We start from the raw sequence: 27,419 nt of genomic DNA, 5'->3' as shown, positions 1-27,419 counted from the left end.
ACTTGATTGGTCTAGCCTAAGAAGAGTCTTCACGTGTGGACAGAAATCTCTTCAGTGAAGGGAACAACAGTCAGTTTTGGAGTGTTAAGGTGTTTAAAGACAATTTTTTATGTCTGTGTTATTTTTAAGATGATACATCATTTGAAAACTTTACAGGAAATGTAAACTGAATTTGCCGTTGCTGATGAGTGAACCTAAATATGAGAACCTAGCAAGTTTGGGATATACACTAGAACTAACGTTAGCGACTTTTTATCTTAAATATTTGTCGTGCAACTATTTTTGTAAATCTTTAAATTCAGAATGCATACGAGGGAATGCTTGGTTTCAGCACCGGGTAAAGCGATTCTGCACGGTGAGCATGCTGTTGTGCACGGAAAGGTAGGTTATATAAATGTTATACATAATATTTAGTCAGTCAAGTTTTATTTTTCACGTACATATAATCATACACAGCATGTTTTAGTGTAAATTCCTGCAGTTCAGGTAAGTTAGTAGTAGAGCATTGTGTTAGCAACATAAATGTCATGGGTTCGATCCCTGATATAAAATGTTTACCTTGTTATCCAACTATAAGTTACGTTGGATAAAATCATCTGCCAAGTAATCATAAATGTAAGAAATGTAAAAAGCTTAACAGTAAGGAAATTAAGATATAAGAAATTGCATAATCTGAGGAATTTACAACAAAAATAAAATAAAGTCTGTCAGTCAGTCAGTAGCTATGTAAGATAATTCATTGCAATCACAATTAACTGTTTAGTAAAAAAGCGTGTTCATATTGTATTTACAATTTAACACACCCAGTTTTGCACTTTTACAGGTTGCTCTGGCTGTGAGTTTAAACCTGCGCACATACCTGCGCCTGCAGTCCACATCAGATGCTAAAGTCTGCATCAATCTTCCCAATATTGACACTTTTCTGTCCTGGGAAATAACTACACTACAGCCTCTTCTGACTGGATGTGAAGGTGAGAACAGATATTGTTACAATATGATGTTTTTTAAAGGATTAGTCAATTTTCTAAAAAAAATCCAGATAATTTACTCACCACCATGTCATCCAAAATGTTGATGTCTTTGTTCAGTCGAGAAGAAATTATGTTTTTTGAGGAGAACGTTCCAGGATTTTTCTCGTTTTGGTGGACTTTAATGGGCCCCAACAATTAACAGTTTTAATGCAGTTTAAAATTGCAGTTTCAAAGGACTCTAAATGATCCCAAACGAGGCATAAGGGTCTTATTTATCGAAACAATTGACATTTATGGCAAGAAAAATAATAAATATGCACTTTTAAACCACCACTTCTCATCTATCTCCGGTCATGTGACGCGCCAGCACGACCTCACTTTATACGTCATCACCTCAAGAGAAACTACGCCCCAGTGTTTACAAGTGTGGAGAAAGAGTTGTTGTATGTCGAACGATACTAATAAATGCCTTTGTGTCAGTTTATTGTTTAAAATGGTCCGCAAATGTGCGTTTCTTATATGTAACACGTGACCTTTCCACGGCATTATGCAATTACGTGAGGTCATGCTGGCTCATCACACAGCCGGAGGAAGAAGAGAAGTTGTGGATCAAAAGTGCACACTTTTTCACTTTTCCTGCCAAAAATGACTCTTATGTCTCGTTTGAGATCGTTTAGAGTCCTTTGAAGCTGCAATTTCTAAACTGCATTAAAACTGTTAAGTGTTGGGGTCCATTAAAGTCTATTAAAATGAGAAAAATCCTGGAATGTTTTCCTAAAAAAAAACATAATTTCTTCTCACCAGAACAAAGAAAGAGGTCAACAGTTTGGATTACATGGTGGTTAGTAAATTATCTGGATTTTTTTTAAGAAAATGGACTAATCCTTTAAATAAAAAGTTTTCAATGGTATAGTCCATCTTTTTATCTTTAATGAAAGAAAGTTATACGAGTTTGTAGTGACATGAGGGTTAGTAAATGCTAATGCATTTCATTGGCTCTGTAATTGCAGTCTGCAAAATCTAATTAATCATAAGTAATGTTATGCATTGTTAGAGAATATGTTTGTTTGTTCATTGATCCATCAGCACAAGGAGACCTGAAGCAGGAACTTGATGCAGATTTTTTGAAGAGGCTCCGTGCGTTCACTGGCATTTCAGATGATTCCACGGACACAAGAAGCATGGCTGTTTTGGCATTCCTCTATATGTACCTGTCTGTTTTTGCTGAGGCAGAGTATGAACACAACGCATTATTTATTATAATGACATCTACAGTGTGCACATGCTGCATAAGTATATTGTTTAAATAGCGGCCTTTGATCTGCTGTTCATTCAGGTCTCTGGCCAGTATCACAGTGTCTGTTTGGTCAGAGTTGCCCACAGGAGCTGGGTTGGGCTCAAGTGCCGCCTATAATGTTTGCCTCGCTGCTGCCCTGCTGTCTGCCAGAGGGATCATATCCTCTCCTCTCACAACCCAACAGGAATCAGCTAGGTAACAAAGCTGGAATCAAAAGTAATTAGTGCTAATTTATTAAAGATGTATGTAATTATAATATTATCAAATGTTTTAGTACTATAAATTCATAAAGCTGACACTTTTATCAATTAAACTACCGGTATGTGACCCTGGATCACAAAACCACTCATACGGTTCAATTAATAGTTTTTTTTTAGATTTATACATCTTAAAGCTGAATAAATAAGATTTTTATTGATGTAGGGTTTGTAAGGATAGTATATGAGGGTGCAAAAAATATATATATATATTTTTTAAATATTTATGTTAGGAAATTTACAAAATATCTTCATAGGACATGATCTTTACAAAATATCCTGATGATTTTTGGCATTGAAAAAATCTATATTTTTTGACCCATACATTTTTTTTGTATATTGCTACAAATATGCTTACTACTTAAGTGCTACTTAAGGTTTTGTGGTCCAGGGTCACATATATGCATATGGTAAGTGATTTTATACACATGCAAATGCATTTAAGACATAAATGTTAAGAGTATTTATGTCACCATGCTCTGCTTGTTGAGTTAACACTAATGGGTTGAACTAATATTATATTAGCATTGCAAAGTACACTTTAGACTAGTAATAACAAAAGATCGGTACCCAAAGATATTGCCCCATAACATGCTTCATCTGATATCCCATTTGTTCTTTAAAGGGACAATTATTATTTTTTTTAAATATGCAATTTTCCATCTCCCCTAGAGTAATGCTGCGTTCAGGCCAGCTGCGGTAGAGGCGTCAAGTGTGAGGGATTTCAATGTTAAGTCAATGTAAAGATGCATTGACACACGTCTGGAGGTCTTGCGGAGCGAATGAGGCATTTAGCGCAGCATGGTAGATGGGATTTCGCCCATTTGTGCGTCTAGTGGCGCAAAATGAGCATTGCCACGGCAAACACGCGAGTTGAAAAAGTTGAACTTTGGTGGAAAATCGCGCCATGTTAACCAATCAGGAGCTTGCTCTAGTACTGACGTGATTACAGGAAGCGAGCAGTCGCAGAAGCCCATTCCATGACGCGAATTTCCGCGTGAATGTCTCAATGATTAGAATTTCATTGCGCTAAAAAATAACCAAAGAGTTTCGATCTTTTTCTTATTTAAAACTTGACTCTCCTGTAGTTACATTGTGCTTTTTTTTTAGGCTGATATGGCTAAGAACTATACTCTCATTCTGGCGTAATAATCAAGGACTTTGCTGCTGTAACATGGCTGCAGGAGGCACAATGATATTACGCAGCAGCCGAAAATAGTCCCCTTAGTATCTTTCAATAGCAGGGTACTATTTTCATGCAAAATGGTAAAATTCAAATGTTTAACTCTAGGGGAGCTGGAAAATGAGCATATTTTAAAAAAGTGGAGTGTCTTTTTAAATAATAAAAAATTTGAGTTAGGTCTTTGGTTCGAATCTGCTTGTATTTTTATCCTCTTGTTACCTGCATAGAGGTAAAAAAAATTTGTGTCTGTGTTTTAGGTGGAGTAAAGAAGAGATGGAGCTGATTAACAGGTGGGCGTTTATGGGGGAGAAGATCATCCATGGTAACCCTTCAGGGGTTGATAATGCTGTTGGCACATGGGGTGAGACTCTTAGCCTCTGACTCCTTTCTAATGCAGTTATTAGTGGACTTTATTTGATTTGGGTGGAATTATTTTTCTATGTGACTTCCTCGTTTTCATAACAGGTTGCTTTTTGAGGTACCACGAGGGGAATATAACACCACTAAACGGGTAACAACCCCAAAATTTAAATCAATCTGTATCCATCTATAATCATCCTATAAATTTACTTTATTTGCGAAAATATAAACTTGATATCTTTAATTTTGACTGAGAAAAGTTAATTTAAAAGTTTTATTTATTTATTATTTTAATGCATGTATCCTACCACTAATGTTTATTTCAAATAATTTTTGAAAACACCAGATTTTGTTAAGTGTTTCTGTGCTCTGATTATCGGGTTTGTTTGCTCCCCAGGGTCCCTGTTCTGAGAATCCTTCTGACTAACACCAAAGTACCACGCAGTACCAAAGTGCTTGTTTCTGGAGTTAAGGACAAAATTAACAAGGTAGTAATGGCTTCCCCCCCCTTCATTTTTTTTATTCCCGTTCCCTTCAATTAGCATAATGGCTGGTGTGTGTATGAGGGAGGAACGCTCTAGGGGCCCGGTGGTGAGTGCCTTTTATAAGAGCTCCAAATGAAACACTCTGGCGACGTTCCTGTGCCCCGTTACCCTGACAACAGCAGCGGGCAGCCACGCTGCTGCCGTATCCTGATTGGTGAAAAAGAATTCTGTGATGATAAGGGCGGAAAAGCGCAAAGAGTCAGGGCAGGCTTCAAAGGACCTGTACTGCACTCTGTCCATTTGTAATGTTTCGTGGACATGAAAGCGTGTGGTTGTTACATCATAATCATAACATTTCAAGTCATCTTACCAAACTCTTTAATATCAAATTTGCAATTAACAATACTGTTTTCTATTGCTATGTGGCCTCTTTAGAGCCTGAAGCAGGTATTTTAGTAACAGTTGCATGGGTACATCCTGTTTGACTTTTAAATAAGTACAATAATTATCTTTTAATGTGGCATGCTTTATAAGCTAATCATTTTTCTTGATGAGTAATTATGAATAATTATGTTTTCTCTGCAAACTTTGCGCTTTCATTCTGTCTTTGCACAGTTTCCTTCTGTTATGAAGCCGGTGTTGGAGTCTGTGGATGCTGTGTCCCGCACCTGTGAACAGATTTTAACAGAGATGTCTACACATGGACCTTCAGCTGAGCACTACGACATACTAGAGGTACAATTACATTTACATTAGATTTTACATTTGACAAGACACTTTGTTTTTATTAGTAGGGGAGAGAGGGGCACAACCTAACGCTTTTTGGTTTTGGCTCAATCATTAATTATAATTTTTTATTGATTAGTTATATTTGTACACAAACAACACACCTTCCTCTGCTACAAATGACCATTTGAAGTTTGTTTCTAGTACTTTTACAATTACACCAAATGTGACAGAAGTGCAAACGTTACAACTTACCCCATAAGTGGTTACAGGGGGTTAGTTGTAACACTTGCTAAAAATTTAGTTTGCAGGCAATTATTTCAATACTATTTTGTCTATATACTTGAAGTGGATATTGTTTATATATCTGTCTATAATAGACATGTACGCACACTATATTCATTCATCCAGCCATTTTCTAACAATAGTTTAATTATAAATGGATACAAATGTCTAAATATGTAAGAAAAAGCAGCAAATCTATGGCAAATATTTTTTTATATGTGACCCAGTCTGTAAAAACCATACTAAAGTAACAAAATCAAATTCTGAGATAATGAAAATCAAAGTATGATAGCCATTAATTTCATTATGATTTTAATCTGTGACATGATCTTATTCAATCAATATTAAAGATATGAACAAAAATACATTTATATTGTAGGTAGTCAGCAATCATGCGTGTGTAGCCTATTTAAAACAACGGCAAGAATAATGCTAATGTTATCTGTTTTTATATCGTTATTGCTGAGGGGTTAGTTGTAACACAGCGTTACAATTAACCCCGCTGGGTGAAAATATTTTCAAGCGTACCAAAAAAGTTGCTAAGAGCTGCAGACATATTTCAAAATGATGCTATGTTTTAGTCAACAAGACACTGATTAATATGACATAGCATTGGTTTTGGTATCTTACACACCAAACTTAGAAACCGAAAAAAACATATGATGAAAAAATGTACTTGCATGCCACCAAAACACTCTTTCATCAATAACTTTATGGAAAAACATTATACATTTCCAATAATTTGCGGGAGATCGTCTTTTGGCACCCCATGCGTGTTCCCTGGGATCGAAACCATGACCTTTGGCGCTGTTAACACAATGCTATACAGAAGGAGGCCTGTTCCTATAAAAACCGATAGCAATGTGCATTTATTCAAGGAACTACTGTAGACGTGTGAGTAAGTTGTATATTTTATAACATCACACAGAAGTTAAGATGCCGTTTTGTGGTCCGAGCTGTGGACCTGTGGTACTTATAGGGACAATCTAAGTTTGAACTGGCCCATAAGATGATAAGTAGATGAATAAGTGTTTTTAATCCCGATGTTCTTGTGTGTTGGTCATCAGGAGCTGATTGATATAAACCAGCATCATCTTAGCGTGATGGGCGTGGGTCACTCATCTCTAGACACACTGTGTAGGATCACTTTGGCAAGGGGTCTGCACAGTAAACTGACAGGGGCAGGAGGTGGAGGCTGCGGAATCACTCTGCTACGACCAGGTACCTTCACATATACTGATCATTGCACATGTAATGGTTTTAAACATTTTGGAAGAATGGATTTGTTTTCTGTGCTGATTATGTAGTGCTGGGCAAAAAAATCGGCTGCGATTCTCAGATTCTCATGCGTGTATCGTCAGTAAAGCCGGTTTGGTGATTATTAGGAAATCACCATCACCTGTTTTCAGATGGAGCGGCATTTACTACACAGAGGCGAATTTCATTGAGAAGATCGCAAAATCGCATTCATAATCATGGAAAATCGACTCCGATATTGTATGCGATTTTGCCTAGCTTCTCTGTAAAATATGGCTCTCTGTAGTAAATGGCGCTCCATCTGAAAGCAGGTGATGACGATTTACTACTAATCACCGAACCGGCTTTATTGATGAGACACGCATGCAAATCACAGACAATTTTTTTGCTCAGCTCTATGATTATGTAAATATTTGACGCTATGCACTTACAAAGGTTTTTTCATTGGTTTTGGTGCTTTGCTGTGTAATGTCAAAGGTTTACTGACCAAAGTAAAATAAGCCCCAAACCAAGCCTTCTGTAATAATCTGATTCTTTGACAGTCCTTCAATGTCAGTCTAAGGGGTAGGGGGTGTAAGAAAATGTTGGTAAATGTAAATATCATGATATTTTGTTGGACAATAAAAATCATACAAGGGTTTACATCCCTACCACTAGATAGCCTTCTTCTTATCTCTGAACTTAAAGGGACACTCCCTTTTTTTAAATAAAATTTTCATTTTCCAGCTTCCCTATTTACCATTTTGGAATCCATTCGGCTGATCTCCTGGTCTGTCGGTACCACTTTTGGCGTGGCTTGGCATAATCCGTTGAGTGTGATTGGACCATTGGCATCGCACTCAAATGACCAAAGAGTTTCGTTATTTATTTTTCTATTTAAAACTTGACTCCTCTGTAGCCACACCGTGCACCAAGACCGACGGAAAACCAAAAGCTGCGATTTTCTTGGCAGATATGGCTAGGAACTATACTCTCATTCTGGCGTAACAATCAGACCTTTGCTGCCGTACCATATTTTCAGGCGTGCGTAATATTATTGCGACCTGAAGATTGGCTGAATGGATTCCAAAACTGTAAAAATCAAGTGTTTAAACCAAAGACCTAACTATTTTCAAAAAGGGGAGTGTCCCTTTAACCAGTGACAAGAAGAACTAACATAGGGGCACCACATTTGCATATGTCCACAAAGTTCAATGCATAGGATAAAGAAGATTGAAAATCCTTAGCAAGCACCATTAACATTAACATGATTTGTTATCTTTTTAACAATCTTTGCTATTTTTGTATGCAACCGGACCCCTACAGCATACGTCTTGAGTGTGCAACCTGTCGCTAATCAGTCTGATTGTTTAAAACATTTTGGGTTGCACCTGCAGAGCGTCATACTGTTCGGCGCGACAAGTTTTCGTGAGGTGAATCTGACCTGTCACTCTTGTCTGACGAAAGCTAACAACGTGACACAGCGACTGTCAGACCGGGCCAGACTCTTTGTTTATGCCCCAAGCCAATAACGCATTGAATATTAATCTGGATCTTAGAACTGAATATCAGTTACAGCCTCGGATAATGAGAAGACGCAAAGCAGAAAGAACTCAAAACTTAAATATTGTCATTTTTAAGGCACGCATGTTTCTGTGAAACACAAACAGGATTGGGCTTGCTTATCTTTCCAGTCTTTCATAACTGGGCATTAAATTGCTCCTTCACTTGACACATCAGGGGATCTTTTTTAAAATAGAATTACACCCATTTTCATTCTCTTAAACCTCAAGAGATGTGTTATTAACCACCTGGTGATTCTCATAATGATTCTTAGAGGGTTTGGCAGACTGTCAGACCACCTGCATGTGGTCAGCGGTCCAACAAATGGGACCCTTTTTCTGCTTTCAGCACGTTGAGCTGTGGTCATGTTGGTGATACAGTAAACTCACAGAGCTTTTTTTGATTGTACATTATCCCTTTTTATTCCAAAATATAAATAAATATATTTCAACTTTCTGTTTACAGAAACAGATGCTTCAGTGATCCAGAGCACCGCTGAGGAGCTGCAAGCCTGTGGCTTTGACTGCTGGGAGACCAGTATCGGAGCTCCAGGCGTACAGCAGCATTCATCTGATTCGCTCAAACAGGACATACTGAAGATACTTAACAGCTACTGAGACTCAAAGAAAATACATTCTCATGAACATGAGCACAGGTGCCCATTGCTGCTGTTACTTTGGATTAGCTGAGATTTTAGGAAGCTCAGTTGGTATTCCTGGTTCGACACACACCATTCAGATCGTACCGTAATAGTTTCTTTCTTCTCGGATGGAAATGAGTTCAAATGATTTCACTATATTTCAGAGAAAACATGCTGTTACTCATTATTTTGAAGTAAGGAAATAAATAACCACCCACCAATAGGCACCAATAAGCAAGCCAGTGCATTTTCCCCACTATCATAACTAGCCTCAAATATTATTCACACTCATAATATAATTCATAATAATATCACAACAAGCTTTGATCAACATGTATGTCTGTGACATCTGTGAGATCTCTCTCCTTATATATTATGAGCAAGTACAGTACTGTGCAAAAGTCACCACCACCACCAGACTTGTTGTTTTAGATGTTTGAATGTCCATCCATATTTATTTTTCAAATTGAGCAGAATGAAGTAAAAAGACTAATTTCTTTAAAATTAGAAATTAGGCTTTAATTTTATTTAGGTTTAAGAGATCCAGTTTCCTGCTATTACTCAAGTGGAAGGGGAGTTTACCCTATAAACTTGACACATCAGTTTACATTTTTATACAGTTTTTAATACTACATACACATTTATTGTATTTTCTGGTTGTATTCTATTAAAGAGACTGAAAAAACAATTATATATGATCATAACATTGCAAAAACAACAAATCTAATTCTGGCATGGTGGCCTTTTGCACAGTACTGTACATTCACAAGTAAATATGTTTGTACTTTTTATAGGTCATTTTAGGTGACCCTGTCTGTGAAATCCTGGCTAACGTCTAATTTTGAGATTATGAGCACCAAAGTTTGATTTCACAGTTTAATTTTCTTTGATATGGCCTTACTCAGTCAATCTTAAAGTTGTCACTGTTGTATTTTCACAGAATGTTCTTTATATTATGTAGGATGCTTTTATGTAGAAAACGCACAAAAAAATACTTTAGCTGGGTTTTCACAAGCATAGTCACATTAGTGTACTTTGTCCACCATTGAATGTTATTTTCGCATATCAAATTCAATGAAGTTCTTTATTGCCAGTGGAGGGCAGCAGAGTGTAGCAGATGAAACAAATGCTATCTATTATATGATATGTAAAAGAAATAATTTAGTTTATAAATAATATTTAATAAATTTCCCTCTTGTACAAAAGCCAAACTTTTTTTTAATTCTGTGTATTGTTAGTAAATGTAATACGAGCATCTCATTTGTCAAAATCTTGTCAAGCACAATGACAAGCAGTAGTTTCTGACCAGAACAACTACAGTTTGCAGTATTTTGGCAGAAGAGCACTATTGTATTATTGTCACTAAATCCATTTGAGCTCCTTTGCCTTTGTTTAAATATTTTACAGCAGAACAGTTTTGAATCCAAAGTTTGGACGTGGGGATGCATTTGGCTGTCGACCAGAAGCAGTTCAAGTTGATCTGTGAAGTGCAGTGATGTAATAAACGCTTGCACTTAGCATGGAGCAAATTTCCTCGCAGTCCCTGAAGAGGGGTGTAATTTTAGAGGGGTGTAATTTTAGTGGAAGTTGTTGAAATATAGTTTTGCGCAACAAACATCCTTATTCTGCAAAACAGTTCACATCGGTTCAGGTCTTTTGCATGTAGTTTATTAAAAATAGAGATGTTTAACTCAAGATGGCTTCAAAGAAGCTACGAAAGAGACACTTTAAAAAATGCTGGGTTATTTTCAACAAAGCATTGGGTCAAAAAAGGATGAGTGCAGACCGTTGGGTTGTATCAACCCAAAATGCTGGGTTGTTTTAACCCAGCTGCCGGGCTTGTCCCTTTTTGATCCATCCCTGGGTTGAAAATAACCCAGCATGCAATGTCAGCATAACCGATGTCTATCACATATACAGACTGATATTTTAAAGTTTGATTATTTTTCTTCTTCTCACTGACATTTGGATACTAAAAGAGAATAAATGCAACAAATAAAAATAATTAGCTAGGATAGCTGAATACCTTAAAAGTTTATTGTCATTAGTTCATACAGCTATAATCTTCTCGGCAAGTGGAAGCAAATCAACTTTTTTTTTTTTTTTGTTCATGTAATGTTCGCCAAAAACCTTAAACATTATTGAAAATGTGAAGGCAGCTGTATTTTTAAATTGCAGATGGTCTTAAAGGTAAAGTGTGCTGTTCTTTTAATGGTAAAAGTTATTTAAGCATAATAAGCAGAGATAACTAGTATATGCAATATATTTGATTTCCTAAAAAGCTTGAATGTCTTTGGCAGTTTTATAACTTTATAATTTATAATTTAACTTATAATTTGTCTGAGCAGTTCTCAAACTAGGGGGCGCTAGATGGTCCCAGTTTTATGACATTTTATGAAATACGATAATTTATCATACATTCTGTGTTAATAAACCTCAGAAAAATAAGTCTGCTAACCAACAACACTACATTGTATCATTTAATATGTTTTGGGTAATTGTTATGAATTTTCTTTCTTTGAGGAAGGGATGCATGCTTAATGTTTGGTTGCCACTGGATTAGCCAATGGGGTGAGCTTAGGGCAACTGGGGAAGTTTCCCGATATCGCCCACAGGTTAATAAATGCATGTTTGAGCTGCCTTCATTTAAAAACATACTGCATTGACATATCTTATATCACTGTTTTTGTTTTGTCTCAAGATGCACACCAGTATTGTTTTTGTAAGGTATGTTTGAATTTTACTTAAAAAAGTTGCCCTAAAGAAAATTAAGTAATGTGAACTAAAACAAGAGTATTAAACACTGATCACCTGAACAGTGACTTCACAAATTTACAATAAAATATTATAAATATAATAGCTAACCTCTATAAGATTTTATTAACAAATATTTAAGTTGTTAAAATTTGTATCAGTTGTTAATATAGTTCCGTTCACATTATAACGATAAGTATAACTATAAAAAAAAATTATATTAAAGACAAAAGTGGAGTTCAACCATCAAGATACGATCGATATCGTTGGGATCACTGTCTCTGAACGATTTTTCCCCACCTGATGAACGATAAACCATTAACAGCCAATCAAATCTGTTTGAACTTCAAGTGCACGCGCGCGCACTTCATGACAGTGGAGAAGCTCATTGCTGAGGTCCATAACATAAAATTACCTCCGGACAGGTATCCAGCGCTGATGTAGTTGCTGTGAAATTCACTACGTAATGATTTTTTCCTACCACACTGACTACACCAAAAGGTAAGAATCATATTAACTTAGATTACACAAACTAGATTCACTGTTTAGACTTACGCGAAACACAGCGTGTTTGAGGACATCTGCTGGTTAACTTACCCGCTGTATAAATGCAACAAGAACAGCTATTTACATATTCAGTGACATGTGAACAATTGAAAAAAGTTTTATTACAAGAATATCCAATAAAAGTTAATGTCATTAAAGGCAAGTTTTGCGCGAGTGCCCGCGCGTGAGCGAATTAGCATTAAGCTATCATTATAATTTGGACGCTAATATAGTTATCGTTATAGTAACGTTATATTTATCGTTATAATGTGAACGGCCCTTTATTCGGTCAAAACCATAAATATTCAAAATATTCAGACACAAAGGATTATGGGTATTCCTTACAACATGTACTAATAATTTTAAGCTCATTTCACTTTTTGTTTTAGTTTAATGAATTTTATAAGCTTAAATTTTTGTCCAAAACTCAAGATATTAAGTGATGTTTACGTCATTGTGTAAGTAAAGACTATACATATACTTACATGTCTATAACAGATAAAAAGATCTGAGCCTACTAGCAGTTTTATGCATTTTTTGTACATCTTACTATTTCGACTAAAGTAATGTGTGCACTATTAGCATCACAAAACATTAAAAACTGCTAGTGGGCTCAGATCATTAATTGGAATCACTATTTGATTTAAGATTGAAATAAATCACATAGTGGTCTGTGAAATCCATGCTAAAGTCTCATAATCTTATTATGAGATAGGACCATCAAAGTTTAATTTCATGCATTGATTTCACTTTAATTTCAATCTTTGACCTTATTTAGCCAATATTAAAGGGATAGTTCACTTTACAATGAAAATTCTGTCATCATTTACTCATCGTCATGTTGTTTTAAACTTGTATGAATTTCTTTTTTCTGATGAACACAAAAGAAGATATTTTGAGAAATGATGGTAAACACACAGCAGATAGTGACCATAGACTTCCATAGTAGGAATTAAAAAAATGATGTAATTTAATGGATACCGTCAACTGCGTGCTTACCATCATTTATCAAAATATATTCTTCATAATTTATCACAATACTTCCATAATATTTTTTTCCTACTATGGAAGTCAATTGACACTATCTGCTGTGTGTTTATCATCATTTTCTCAAAATATCTTCTTTTGTGTAATTCATACAGGTTTAGAACAACATGAGGACGAGTAAATGATGACAGAACTTTAATTTCAAGGTGAACTATCCCTTTAAAGACATCAAGGTTATATTTTCACATAATGTTCATTATGTCCGATGATTTTATGTAGAAATCTGTAAATCATAAAAAAAATGATGAGCTTTGTTTTCACAAGCAGAGTCAAACGTGTGTTTTGTTTTTAACTAGAAATACAGGACTGCATAGAAGTTTAAGAGTCTGGCTTAAGGAACCAACACAAAAATCTGAGGCTTTGTAAGCTTATCGATGATGGCATGTGGCATTTATTTATGAGCTGGCCCCTACCTATAAATATACAGATTGATTATTACTTTTTTCCCGATTCCATCAGCTCTAAAGGGTAAACATGAGTCGCATCATCTTCCTTTCTGATTTTAGCTACCGCCGCCATTATCCGCTTTAGCCAGATCCAATTTGGATCTCCATCCTCTGACAGATTGAGGAATCGCCTTTCAATCTCTGATCTGCCGTAATGAAAAGAAAGAGGGTACTGCCTGTGAATGCGGTAACCGGATTAGCGGAGGGAGAAGAGGGCAGAATCAAACGTTTGCGAGAGAACAGATGAATTAGTAAAGCTGGCTTTAACCAGAGGAGGGGCCCGGGATCCTGCGTGCCCCCGCAAACAAATCCCGTCGACCTGCTGCTAGTCATGCGCCGCGTGTTTGTGCTGACAAACAATTTTTCAAAAATGGCTCGCCGAATCGTTATTGACTTTTCCGCCGTCGAGAGTGCAGGCAATGAGTTAAACACTATTGGCAGTTTTGAAGTCTGTCCAACAAACTGGCAGTGGTTGTTGAAGAGAAAAGGTCAGTTTGTGGGGGAAATCTGGAATGATAGATTTTTTCCTGCTTCCCTCTTTCTGTTGTTTTTATTCATTTCTAAAAATGTCAGAAGGCTTTTGTGGGGTCCTGAATGGCTGGGCTGCCTCTTGTGAACCTTGACCCTTTGTGTGGCGTCCTCTCCGCATTCTCCGTTCAGTCAAATCCATGTCGTCGCCCCCTCGTAACCCCAGCTTGAATTTAATTACCACTGAGCTCTTCAATTTAAATGCTTTGATGAAGAGGAATGAGGATGAGGAGGGGCGAGCTGCACCTCTCCGTCTCTCCTCCCTGCGAGGCACAGATGGTATTTTTTATCAATGTCACAGGCAGCTTCTTTTTGCACTGCTGAATAGATTGTAAGGATGCCCTGACGATAACAGGCAGCCATGAAACGGGGTCAAGGATGGAATGGAAAGGCAACGCTATTGAAATCTAATAAATAAACAAGCATTCAGGCCTTAAAGTGGTTTATTCTGTTTGTCTCTTGCATGTTGGTTTGCATAGAGGAGTGTCAGTCTAAATGATTTCTCTTGGCCTGCATGCATTCGCTTAATCGAAGTTCAAGAGCGATAGTTTAAGCAATGGATAAATGTGAGGACGTGTCACATTTTTCCCCTATTTCCGTGTGGTGTCGTGACTCAATTCTCTGCAGGGATGTGACATTGTGCATGATAGATATGAACTCTGCAAACAGAGTTGTAAACAGATCATAACAGAAGTGCATGATGGCAGAGCGGGGCTTTCTGAGAGAGTCGTGAAGATAAAAATTGATGTCTGACCAGCACTGTGAGTGTCTGTGTTTAAAAAATCTCCACAGCAGGTATGCTGTTTGTTTTTCAAACGATAGACACTTTGAATGACAATGGGCTGGCCAAGAGGCCATATGACTGACACATAAAGCAACCAAACCTTTTCGCTTTGTGCCACGACTATTTAAGGGATGTCTTCACAGTAACAGACTGGTGTGTGTCTCTAAAGTTTATAACAACAGTGGCAAACACGTTATAATATCTCTTTTAGATTCCACTAACTGCTTCAAACAAAACTCTTGGACATCTTTTAAAGATTTTATGCCGTGAACCTCGCATACTTTTAAAAATACAGCATTTATTTTTGATGAAGCATCGTCACCGGTAACCATCGTTTTCTTCTATGATCAAGTGGCTTTGTGTAGTTTCCAGAAGGATTGTTAAAGAAAGCAAAACACACGTCTCCGGGAAATCCTGTGTAATTCATCCAATCAGAGGACAGCTTCGAATCTGCAGAAGTTAGGGCTGTAATTCAATATCAATATATTTCCCGGTCTATCTTTTTTCAATAAAACTGATATGGTTTCTTAACACATTTTCAATATTTCGCGCTCCCGTGGCTTCTTTGGTAGATAAAGTATGTGAACCCTTTGGGCTTACTTGGATTTCTTCTTAAATTGGTCATAAAATGTGTTCTGAGTCACAACAATAGAGAAACCAGTCTGCTTAAACTAATACCGCACAAACATTATACATTTTCATGTTTTTATTGAACACAAAATGTAAACATTCATAGTGCAGGGTGGAAAAATTATGTGAAACCCTAGGCTTATGACTTCTCCAAGAGCTAATTGGAGCCAGGAGTCAGCCAACCTGGGGTCCAGTCAATGTGATGAGATTGGATGTGTTGATTAAAGCTGCCCTGTCCAATACAAAACACACACCAGTTTTGAGTTTGCTGTTCTGAAGAAGCATTGTCTGTTGTGAACCATGCCTCGCACAAAAGAGCTCTCAGAAGACCTACGATCAAGAATTGTTGACTTACATAAAGCTGGAAAGGGTTACAAAAGTATATCTAAAAGCCTTGATGTCCATGTGTCCACGGTAAGACAGATTGTCTACAAATGGAGAAAGTTCAGCACTGTTGCTACACTCCCTAGGCGTGGTCGTCCTGTAAAGATGACTGCAAGAGCACAGCGCAGAATGCTCAATGAGGTGAAGAAGAATCCTAGAGTGTCAGCTAAAGACTTACAGAAATCTCTGGCACATGCTAACATTTTTGTTGACAAATGTACAGTAAGTAAAACATTAAACAAGAATGGACTTCATGGGAGGACACCACGGAGGAAGCCACTGCTGTCCAAAAAAAAAACATTGCAACATGTTTGAAGTTTGCAAAAGAGCACCTGGATGTTCCACAGCACTACTCTTTACCTCACGTCAAATCATATCATTGTCACCATGCGATCAATTAATCTGGTTGGGACTTTGCCTAAAGAGAAGCTGTCACTCAGAAGTACAAGAATGAGGTGCGGGGTTAGTTTGCATCATGTCATACCTTCCAATGATGACACCATATAGGGATGGAGAAAGAGAGATGTGATGCAAAACAAACTGAATTGCAGATGAGAAAAATAGGCTTAAGCCATCAGGTGATGAAAAGAGGAAAGAAGAGCAACGTGCAAAAGATAAAAGTATGCAGCTATGACACATTATACACAAGGGGAGCCACATTTCAATGACTTATTTTTTTGTATGGTTGTAGAGAAAACTAAGTTACTGGCTTGTTCCTTTTCACATTTTCTAGGTTGATAGAAGCACCCAATTATAGCACTTAAACATGACAAAAGTCAGATTTTCATGATATGTCCCCTTTAAGGGAATGGGAGATGAGACTCTGATTGGCTAATTGCATGTTACGCCCAAAACACACCCATGACTCATTAAGAGAACGGGTACAATCCTTTTGGACCATGCAGCTGGCACACCAACCATTCTTTCCTTTATTAAATTAACAAAAGTGGATTTGGACATGCTTTAAGTGCACCATGCACTTTAGACCGTGTGCTCATTAAAATAGGGCCCTATAAGTGTACAAAGAACCTTTTGTGCAACAGAAATTTTCTTCAGATTTGTGCAACCATACAGCCAAAATTTTTTAGTATACTCTATAATTTCAAGCTGCGGTGATGCTTCTGGTCCAAATCCTGGTGCTGTTCCAACTGGAGTGAAAGACTTTTGTCTTGCCCACCCGTGACCCCTCTCCCCTTCCTTCAAGAGCCCGTGGCCCTGCAGCTGAGCAGGGCTCTCTTCTCCGCTCCTCTTGAGAAGATGCTGCACGGGGTCGGGGTCAAGGTGGTGTAAAATAAGAGCGTGTGTGGGAGTTTGTGTGCCTTTCAGACTGGAGAAAGGCATTCCCTTCTGCCTGGCCCTGGTGAAAAGTGAGAGCAGAGGTCAGGCGACCCCATTAAGAGTGTCGGCTGCGGAAGAATCCTGCACATGTCGAGAGGTTGAGACGCGCGCGCATGTGCGTGTGTGGGAGAGAGAGGAAGACTTTGCGTGAGCGATGAATCAATGCTGAAATGAATCAATGAGACGACTGAAGCTTATATGTACTTCGGGTTGATGAATTCACTTAAGATCCTGTTTTGATTAATGAGGGCATTTAATCTATAATGATATAACTCAATGCAGAAGCATATCAGTTTAGTGATAAATATTACTCTACAGTATGTGCTTAAAAAAAAAATCAGATTTCATATGTATACGCGTGTGTGTATATAATTTTGGCATGGACACAAAACTCTTGCTTAATTTTCAGAGAATCTACTTTTAGATTTATTTATTTTCTCTTAAACGCACATGCACAAAAAAGTACGTCCACAAAATATCAGTATATTTTACCCTCCATTAGCCTAGCCAAGAGGAAACAGCTCACACTTATTGCGATGTCAAAGCGAATTTACCGAGCTTTCATAACTTCACTGTGAATGACGGCTGATTGCATGGTGGATTTTCAGGTGTCTGAATGCAGCCTTTGTGAAAGGACTGGACACGGTTGCATGTCGAAAATTAATTAGCGTTCAGTTAATTCCTTCATCCGACATTTCCCTCAATTCTTTCTCTCCTTTTTAAAATGCAGATGTTCATTTGATAAGAGACCGTCCTCTGCCCACGGAGATAAGTGTAATTTAATCCAATGCAAATGCGATTGCCTAACCGCTTAATGGAGAATATAACGTCCCACTTTGATTTCAGTGCATTTAAATAAAAATTGAAACAAGCAGTTGGCATCCATGCGAGTTCAAATCGAAACTCAGGCACATCAACCAATTTGATCTGCATTTGAATACATTAATATTAAACAGCTCCAAAACCCAGTAAGCTATACCTTTCTACATAGCCAGCAACATTCAAAGATAGCAAATGAACTTTTATGAGACCTTAGTTGGCTTATTGGAAACATTGTACGTAGGAGAGAAGCTTTATTGTCATTACAGCCATATACAGCTTATACATAATGAAACAAACAAAGTTCCTGGAATGTAAGACAACAGAACAGTCATTTAGTGTTCAAAGTCATTATTTTTTCAAATGCTTATATTTTTATTATTTTAATAATTTTTTTCTCATTATCATAGATCACAAGAAGTTAAAGGCAATATTGTGTTATATATATGAATATCATGATTCTCCTGTTGTCCAAATTAGTCAGTTTCTGCGTTTCCATTACTCTTCAAGTTGCGAAATAGAAATGATGAATTGAAAATCCGCCCAATAGAGAAACAGCAATATCGCAAAAACTCCTATATATTGCAAAAAAACTATTTATGCACTGGTGAGGTGGTTTTTAAGAAAATATACATATATATTAATCGAACACACCTCCGTCTTGTCCTCCATTGAAACATATTACACCATTTTAAAAGAATGGTCATGTGACATTTATGCATGTCAGGTGACCTGTGAATGCGTAAAAAACCCATTTCCAGCGCAGTTAGCAAAACTGCAATGGAAATGTTTTTTTTAGCATTTTTTCGCATGACCATTCTTTTAAAATGGTGTGATGTGTTTAAATGGCGGACAAGACGGAAGAGGTGTGTTCGTTCGACTTCATGTGGCATCACAAGAATCACACTAAACTATTTTTATGGATGCTTTTATTAATGGTATGCTTTCATACAATCCACATGGTACAAATTGTTACAAAATTGCCAGTGAAATTGTAAAATGCTTTCTTTAGTCAGTCCCTCCAGAAAAACGCGTTTATGCGAACGCATGATTTAATGCATAATCAGCCAAAGTCCACGTATTTATGCGGCGGACAAATATTTTTAAAATACACACAACTTTCGCCACATAAATTGCAGATTTCTGCACGCAAAATATGCAGGGCTTGCATGATTTCATAATCCCCGCATTTTTGTAGCAAAAAGTCATATATTTTAGCAGAAAATACGCGCAGCCATGTCCCCTGTTGCCATGGGAACGTTATGAAGTGGCGTAATTACGCAACGTGAACATCAGTGAAAAGCTGAAAAAGCTGCAAACAGTTTTTGCAAGTTCGCGCAGTTTTTGCAAGTTTACGCAATTTCGTCGCATAAAATTGCATAAATATCCCGCATATTCCATCGCATTTTTTAAGAAACCTTTTGCAAGACCAGCAACAATCACAAAAAAACTGCGTTTTTCTGGAAGGACTATTTAGTACATTTTCATTACACAAAATTATTTTTCTCAAGGTTTTTAGTAACGGTTTTTAGTTACGAATTGATACAAATTTTCATTGAAATCGTAAAATAGTCATGCTTTCTTGTGGTAACAGGTTAAAATAATACATTTTTATTACACTACAGTACACGTTTTTTATGGATGCTTTTTGTTAATGGTACACTTTTGTACAATCCACATGGTACGAATTGATACAAATTTGCCAGCGAAATCGTAAAAGAGTCAGGTTGTTTTGTGGGAACAGGTTAAAATAATACATTTTCATTACACTACACTATTTTTCTGGATGCTTTTTATTAATGTTACACTGCCGTACAATCCATGTTACGAATTGATACAAATTTTCATTGAAATCGTAAAATAGTCACGCTTTCTTGTGGTAACAGGTTAAAATAATACATTTTTATTACACTACACGTTTTTTATGGATGCTTTTTTGTTAATGGTACGCTTTTGTACAATCCACATGGTACGAATTGATACAAATTTGCCAGCGAAATCGTAAAATAGTCACGTTTTCTTGTGGGAACAGGTTAAAATAATACATTTTCATTACACTACACTATTTTTCTGGATGCTTTTTATTAATGTTACACTGCCGTACAATCCATGTTACGAATTGATACAAATTTTCATTGAAATCGTAAAATAGTCACGCTTTTTTTGTGGTAACAGGTTAAAATAATAAATTTTTATTACACTACACGTTTTTTTATGGATGCTTTTTGTTAATGGTACACTTTTGTACAATCCACATGGTACGTATTGATACAAATTTGCCAGCGAAATCGTAAAATAGTCAAGTTTTCTTGTGGGAACAGGTTAAAATAATACATTTTCATTACACTTCACTATTTTTATGGATGCTTTTTATTAATGTTACACTTTTGTGCAATCCACATGGTACGAATTGATACAAAATTGCCAGCAAAATTGTAAAATAGTCATGTTTTCTTTTGGGAACAGGTTAAAATAATACATTTTCAGTACACTTAACTATTTTATAAATACTTTTTGTTTCACCATTACTGATAGTCAAGATTTCTTCTGCTACTGTGGCCATTTTGAATGTTTTAAATGTTGTCTCCTCAGACAGCTCACTTGGTTTAGCATATCAAATTATATTCTCTGTCATCGCACCATTTCATTTGCAGCAATCAGTTTCACCCGTAGAGATACATACTCATTCTGAGGCTTCATTCTCAGTGACTCGGACCGCGAGTAGGGATTTGGCCTGCGGTCACCTTGCCATCAAATTATGTGTGCAAATGACCTGCGGTGGGGCCTGACGGTGCCAGCCCTTCTCTTTTCCCGTCTGCCCACTCGGCTGCCTGTAATTAGAGCCGTGCAGGTAGGAGTGTTCAGATTTCATCTGCTGAATTCCTGATAATATCTAATAATCTGAAAGCGTTTTCAAATTGGTCTCTTGTGCTCATGTATTATGCATGAGCCACTGATTGCTTCTTTGCATAGATTAGCAATCATTTTACAGATATGTTTTAAGAGCTGTGAGATCCTTCTGACGTTTATAAGGACGTGAAGGCTTTAGCTTTCGCAGTGGCTTCCATTTAGGATGCTAGTTATAGGTAATTTGGGCCTCGCTCTCTGTCTCACTCTCCTGATTTCTACCATCGTGCGCATCATCAATGAGGGAATGTCTCTAATTCTCCTCCTCTATTCTTTTGATTGCTTACTTGTTGAGTATCCAGGCATCCGCACAGCTCCTTGCGTCCTGCGCCGTTTCCCAGAATTCTCTAGTGCTATTGAGCAATCAGCACACGGATGTCAGGAGGCACCGTCATCTGCATATACTATATGTGAGGCTGGTTTCACTGTCAAATACCTATTCGGAGTGACCCCTCCCTGCCCCTTGCGGCCACCGCAGATTGGCATGAAACAGAAGGTGTGGGTATGGTCTAATGAGCGGGAAACAGAAGCCGTAACCCGGCCTCTGCCGAACGTCCCAGGTGAGCCGTACCGCCTCCGTCTCCTCGGCAGCCGGTTGACCTGCGTTCATTTATATTAATGCTTGTGGTGTAAAATGCTCTGAGTCACCTTGGACTTCAACTGTTGTCAGGAGGAAGTGTGCTGCTGGGGCTTGACAGTGATATTTAGTAATATATTCTTTGGAGTTTTCGAGTGGATTCATATAGCGTTTCTTAAAACAGTGTGCCGCATGGGACAATACAGACCCTTAAAGGTACTTAAAGAAATCGATAGTGTGTTTGAAGAAATATGCACCTTTTGTATAAGAAGACGACTCCAGTCATCAGCAGAGGTTTGAAAAGCTTTTTTATTTAATATGAGATATTTGTGAAGATCTAGTGATGGTGTTATGTCTCATGAGACCTTGGCCATGAAATTTCTATATCTGCCAACCCCCTTATTATCAGACACTTTGGTTCGCAGAATAAATTATAGGTAACAAATATGCTTTTGTATAAGGTATTCCTGAAAGCCATCTGTTAAGGAAAATGTGCTGCATGCATGAGTGTTAGTACCGGGTGTGCCTCACACATCTTGAAAAGTGAAGCCGCTGGCTCTTTGATCGCCCCCTGGTGGCTGGCTGCAGTACAATTTATAAACCCCGCCCTCTCCATTCAAACGAACAGGACTCTGCTCTAAATAAAAACATTATTTACACTTTCAATAAGATGGTTTTGGTCCTTTAAGGTAGTTGTTATCACGCTGATATATGTTCAATTGTTCATTTTTGTGATTAGTTTCATTTTAGCTAATAATTTGATGCTATAGAAACGGAACTTGTCGTTATGATTTGCGTTGTTGAATTGGGTGCGGGAGCGTTTGGGCTGAAGTTTGATACAGTGGGTCCACGGACAATTCCTTCTGCGCATGCCCTGGCTCCAAACAGACATTTTTACGTAACATGGCAACGCCCATGGTTGGACATTTTTGGCTTCAATTCATTACAATGGAAGGAAGCGACGTTGTCTATCTTTTTTTACAGTCTATGGTTAGTACACTGTCAGAAGGAAAGGTACACATACAGAAGCTGTCACTAAGGCGTCATGCCCATTGAAAATGAGGGGGCACGTGCCCTATAAGATTTTTGAGCCAAGTGGATTTTGCAGACAACCTCAAAATCTATCTTTATATCTTGTCACTCTGTTTTATTGGCAAAATATGATCAATTCTTCACTTTTCTGAGATTTTCACTGTTTTTAGCACGTGCATGCTTCATTCTGGACACCATCATTGTGCACGGATTAACTATGTACAAAAATGATAGTTCAAAGTCCATTTCTTATGTTTATATCTAGATTCAGATTCTAGAATCACTATGTGCTCTGACTCTGAGCTCAAATATGATTAAAAAATGTGTTCCTATAATAATTTTATATAATTATGTTGGTAACACTTTACAATAAGATTAATGCATTAGCTAAAATTAACTAACAAAATGATCAATACTTCTACAGCATTTTGTAATCTTAGTTCATGTTAATTTCGGTATTTACTAATACATTTATAGGACTCGGCGCTTGCTTGCTTTTTTTTAGCTTAGCGCTGTGGTTGCTATGATACCTCTGCTTTGTTTTGCAGTCGTTGAATGATGCGCCGGTTGGTTTTTGTGATATTTGTCCCACCCGTCCTCCACTGTGATTGGATGGCCGAATAAGAAGTGACATTGATGAGCTTTTTACCCAAGGTTGAAAGGTTTTAAACTCTTGGCGTTCAGCGCTGAGCGCCGATAAACTGCAGAGTGCCGGCGCTCAGCGTGGACAAATCCCCGCCAGCTGATAGCATTTTTAAAAACCGCGGCACTTCCATTGGAAACATTTGAAAACATACGCCACACACGCTATAAAGCCAATCACAAACGTCATTGAGCAGGTTTTTCATTAATGTGTAAAAAATTATAAATAAATGCTTCTTTTTTGCCTGAATAGTCTATAAGAATATGCTGTATAAATATTTAATTGACATTTTGATGTTTAATTGAAGTTAATAATTATGATTACAATATGAAGGGTCTACCATATCTCACGGTAAGTCATGTTATTGTCACAAAATATTTGATACATTTGTTTGTGTTCAGAACACGATTTTCAGCTTTTTTCGTGTCTTAAGCACGACTGTCTTTATTGTGTCACTCGGCACGAATTTCTATTAATAGTTTTTCGTGCCCATGGCACGACTTCCTTTTCCGTGTCATTTTATGTATTGTTTATCATTGTTTTTCCCAATTTTTAAATCGTCGCTTGGGGTTGGGGTTAGATTTGGGGTTTGGGTTAGGATGTCTGAAATGTAACAAAGTCATTCTAACCCCAAGCGACAATGGTAAAAAATGAAAAAAAAAAACAATGAGCAAACTACCGAGCTCCTAAGGTGACATTGGAGTAAAAAAATCTTTATGTTTAGTTTAACGCCCTATAGTTTCACGTGCACACGCAAAACTAAAATTCTGCACATGAAGGTTTTGCATGAGCACATGAAAGTATCGCACGCACGTTAAACTAAACGTGGTAGTTTCGTGAGCACGTGAAACTAAACTTTTTTTCTCCATGTCCCCTTAGGGGCTCCATAGAAAACAATACATAAAATGACATGGAAAAGAAAGTCGTGCCACGGACACGAAAATTATTTATAGAAATTTGTGCTGAGTGACACGAAAAAGACATTTGTGCTCATGGCATAAAAAAGCAGGAAATCGTGTCCTGAACATGAATAAATTAATCAAATACTTTGTGACTATAACATGACTTGCTGTAAGACTGGGTTGGAAGGGTTGATGTACAGTACACACTGTGCACCCTTAAAAAGCTCCTAATACCATTTAGGTACAGATATATCCCAGTGACAGCTTTATTTCTGAGAGTGTATAAAATAATTAAAATCCCTGTCGTATACACTAAAAACTTTAAATATTATTCACTTTTTAGGTGCTCACCCTATATGTCCCAATACAAATGTATATACTTCATTGGATTGAGTATATGGGTGATTCTCACGAAAACTTGGTTTTAAAAATGTCAAGCATGAAAATGTAAAAATTGCTTAAATTTACTTTTTTTCTCACCAGACATTGAAAAACAAAGTCTGGAGTAAATGGGAACATTAATTTAAAAACTTTTACTTATCATTTAACACTTTTTGTAACATAATTTAAAAAATTTGTCCTAAAAAATCTCATTACCGCAACAGTCAGAAAACATCAACACTGACATATTTTCAAAATGACATGACAAACCTGAAAGAACATAATTTGGAGATTCTGCACATGCATTTAAAATCAAAGTATTATGCTTCTATTAATTAAATTAACATTTAATAAGCATCTGTTGCGGTAATGATAATCAAAATGTCGTGTAAGCATTCTGACAAGACAATATTTCAAATTAACTGTAAAAAAAATGATTTTACCTGGAAGCCATCTTGAAGTAACTGGTCCATGTGCTTGGTCACTCAAACTTTGTTAAAATTCTGTATGTGTTCTTAAACTGTTCTCAAAAAGTGTTGCGGAGGATGAGAACATCAGGCATGGACACATAATTTTCCTAATTTTTCTTCATTATTATTATTATACATGAATATTCAGTAAATATTTTTTTCTGTCATCTAAAGTAGTCTAGCAAAACATCCATTTCTTTTTTTTCTTAATATTTTTGTGTTAATTTGATTAAATTACAACATAACGCATGTTCAAACACAGCTGGACACATTGCGGTAATGAGAATTTCAGCAGAAAATGAGATAAAATTTACAATTATAAATTCTTATGTTGAAATACCACATTGTGCAAGGTAGAACACAGTATTGTGTTAATTCTGATGCTTTTTAATGTTACTAAATTACACATTTTAAAGCTAAAATCATTAGTGCCGTGGTGTTTCAATGGTTTCGTGAGAATCACCCATATAGCAAAGCAGCAGTATTGGGAGCATACCACTACATCATAAAATTGTGTCTGGCTAAATTGATTACCTTAAAAGTTAGCATTACTTTCCTTTTAGGTTCATACATTTAAAACCTGGAAAAGCTTTTAGACTTACATTTGTGCATTTGCTAGACGCTCTAATTCAAAGTGAATTACAGTACATTCAAGCTATACATTTTATGTGCTTGAATTCCCCTCGAACCCATGACCTTGGCAAGCATGCTCTACCACTTGAGCTACAGGGTTGTCTTTTGCTGTAATTCACTTCCAATCACGAGTCGCCACATGATCCCCACTGCCTCACCTTACACCCGACCATTACCTGATCATAAATCTATTGCATATTCTGTGTCCTATCCTGCTCCATCTGACTGTCTGGGCTACAGCCCTGCGGAAGTCACTGCCCTCTTACTGACAGTCCATCAACTGCATGTGGCCGCCAGAGCAGGATTTTACCCATCGGAGACAGAGTGTGATTGGGAGCTGTGTGTGAATGGCCCTGTCACACTCGATAAGCCGGCAAGACGCCCTGAGATGGGGACATATGGCATGTTTGACAGGGAAAGAGAGGGTGTGAATGGCACAGAATGATAAAATGCTGTTTTCCCCCCCTTTGGCAATGTCATGCTTTCAGGGAAGAGAAGCGTGTAGAGGGGCTGACCGCTATTCAGCCAGGCGCAAGACCGTCTCAAGCCCTGAACTGACATCTCCTTCAAAGTCCTGAGGTTGTGCTCTCTCTCTCTGTCTCTCTCTGTCTCTCTCTGTCTCTCTCTCTCTCTCTCTCTCTCACACACACACACACACACACACACACACACACATCACAAGATTGACAACATTAGATCTTTCTTCAGGCTACTGCCATGTACGTTTCTTTGAATAATCTGCTATCTGTGTTAATTTTTTTTTAGCATCATACTGTATACATATACATAAGCTATATTAGTGACCCAGTGTGATATGATCTGTTGTATCACGCACATCTTATGTCTCCAGATGCTAAATCCGTTGACCTTCCAGTAAACCTCTGACCTGAAGGCATGTACTGTAAATAAAATCCAACTGCACATTTAATCATTCTGCCACAGGTCCTGCTGTCAGTGGGGTCTTGGTTTTTACTCAGGCAGTGACTTGGACCACTATCCTTGTAACATGTCACAGTATACAAAGTGCCACTGCGCCTTTAGTTTTCCTTTAGATCTCTGTCCTCGTGAGGCCTTCAGTCAGAGTCATCACACAGTGGGTTGATACAGTAGTAATACAGAAAAGAAAATGGCTAGGGGACCCTTTGAGGACAACGCTATGAATACAAGCAAGATGTACCGTTATTGGTTGGATGAAATGTGAGAAACAACTTTGTTACAGCTTGTGTGATGTCCTTGTGCACCAAGTTATGTGCAAATGAGAGTTGAAGTAATTTTAATAGATAATAACAGGCAGTTAAATAGACTAATCGCTTCGAGACAGCTCAGTTGAAATAATGAATTTGTGAACCTGAATCTAAAGTGAGAGTTTAAAAAGCTGAAGTTTCAAGGGCATATAAATGGTTTTCAAGTTAAAATAATGTACCTAAATACTTTACATATTTTACGTATGTGAAAAGCTTAGAAATAAAAAAGCAGTTTGAAAGCTACGAATGGCTACTTTCTGCAGATATGCATCACTTTGACATATTTTACTGTAAGAAAGAAATAAGGTTCCATTGTTATGTTTGTTCTATTATCGTCACATATCCAACAAT

At 37.3% G+C, this 27,419-nt stretch overlaps 1 protein-coding gene and 1 long non-coding RNA gene across 4 annotated transcripts in view; both read left to right on the top strand.

Annotated features, from left to right (window-relative positions):
* The first annotated feature begins 9 nt into the window (after nt 1-9).
* On the top strand, nt 10-11,054 carry mvk (mevalonate kinase). 2 transcript variants are annotated; one of them, XM_055198673.2, is made up of 10 exons: nt 10-381; nt 824-971; nt 2,067-2,205; nt 2,308-2,463; nt 3,966-4,069; nt 4,174-4,219; nt 4,466-4,556; nt 5,169-5,288; nt 6,632-6,785; nt 8,829-11,054. In XM_055198673.2, exons 1-10 carry the CDS (start codon nt 304-306, stop codon nt 8,978-8,980), a joined length of 1,188 nt encoding a protein of 395 aa, XP_055054648.2. In that variant the 5' UTR covers nt 10-303; the 3' UTR covers nt 8,981-11,054. The 2 variants fall into 2 exon arrangements, with proteins under 2 accessions (XP_055054648.2, XP_055054646.2); XM_055198671.2 differs by having other exon boundaries at nt 2,058-2,205; nt 8,829-11,051.
* A 1,046-nt stretch (nt 11,055-12,100) lies between these two features.
* The window catches only part of LOC129439825 (uncharacterized), a 74,965-nt gene continuing 59,646 nt past the window's right edge, over nt 12,101-27,419 (top strand). For both annotated transcript variants that reach the window (XR_012365493.1, XR_012365492.1), the window contains exon 1: nt 12,101-12,258. This is a non-coding gene — a long non-coding RNA (uncharacterized lncRNA). The remainder of the gene's footprint in view (nt 12,259-27,419) is intronic.

This window comes from Misgurnus anguillicaudatus, chromosome 22 (genome assembly GCF_027580225.2).
Source record: "Misgurnus anguillicaudatus chromosome 22, ASM2758022v2, whole genome shotgun sequence".
NCBI lineage: Eukaryota > Metazoa > Chordata > Actinopteri > Cypriniformes > Cobitidae > Misgurnus > Misgurnus anguillicaudatus.
The sequence above is the reverse complement of the archived record's forward strand: the minus strand, read 5'-3'. Positions and strand labels throughout refer to the sequence as shown.

Bases quoted from the DNA above. Each gene is read 5' to 3' on its own strand.
- mvk (XM_055198671.2), top strand. From the start codon at position 304: ATGCATACGAGGGAATGCTTGGTTTCAGCACCGGGTAAAGCGATTCTG. The intron at 2,464-3,965 runs GTAACAAAGCTG...TCTGTGTTTTAG, and splicing joins ACCCAACAGGAATCAGCTAG to GTGGAGTAAAGAAGAGATGG. The intron at 4,220-4,465 runs GTAACAACCCCA...TTTGCTCCCCAG, and splicing joins AATATAACACCACTAAACGG to GGTCCCTGTTCTGAGAATCC.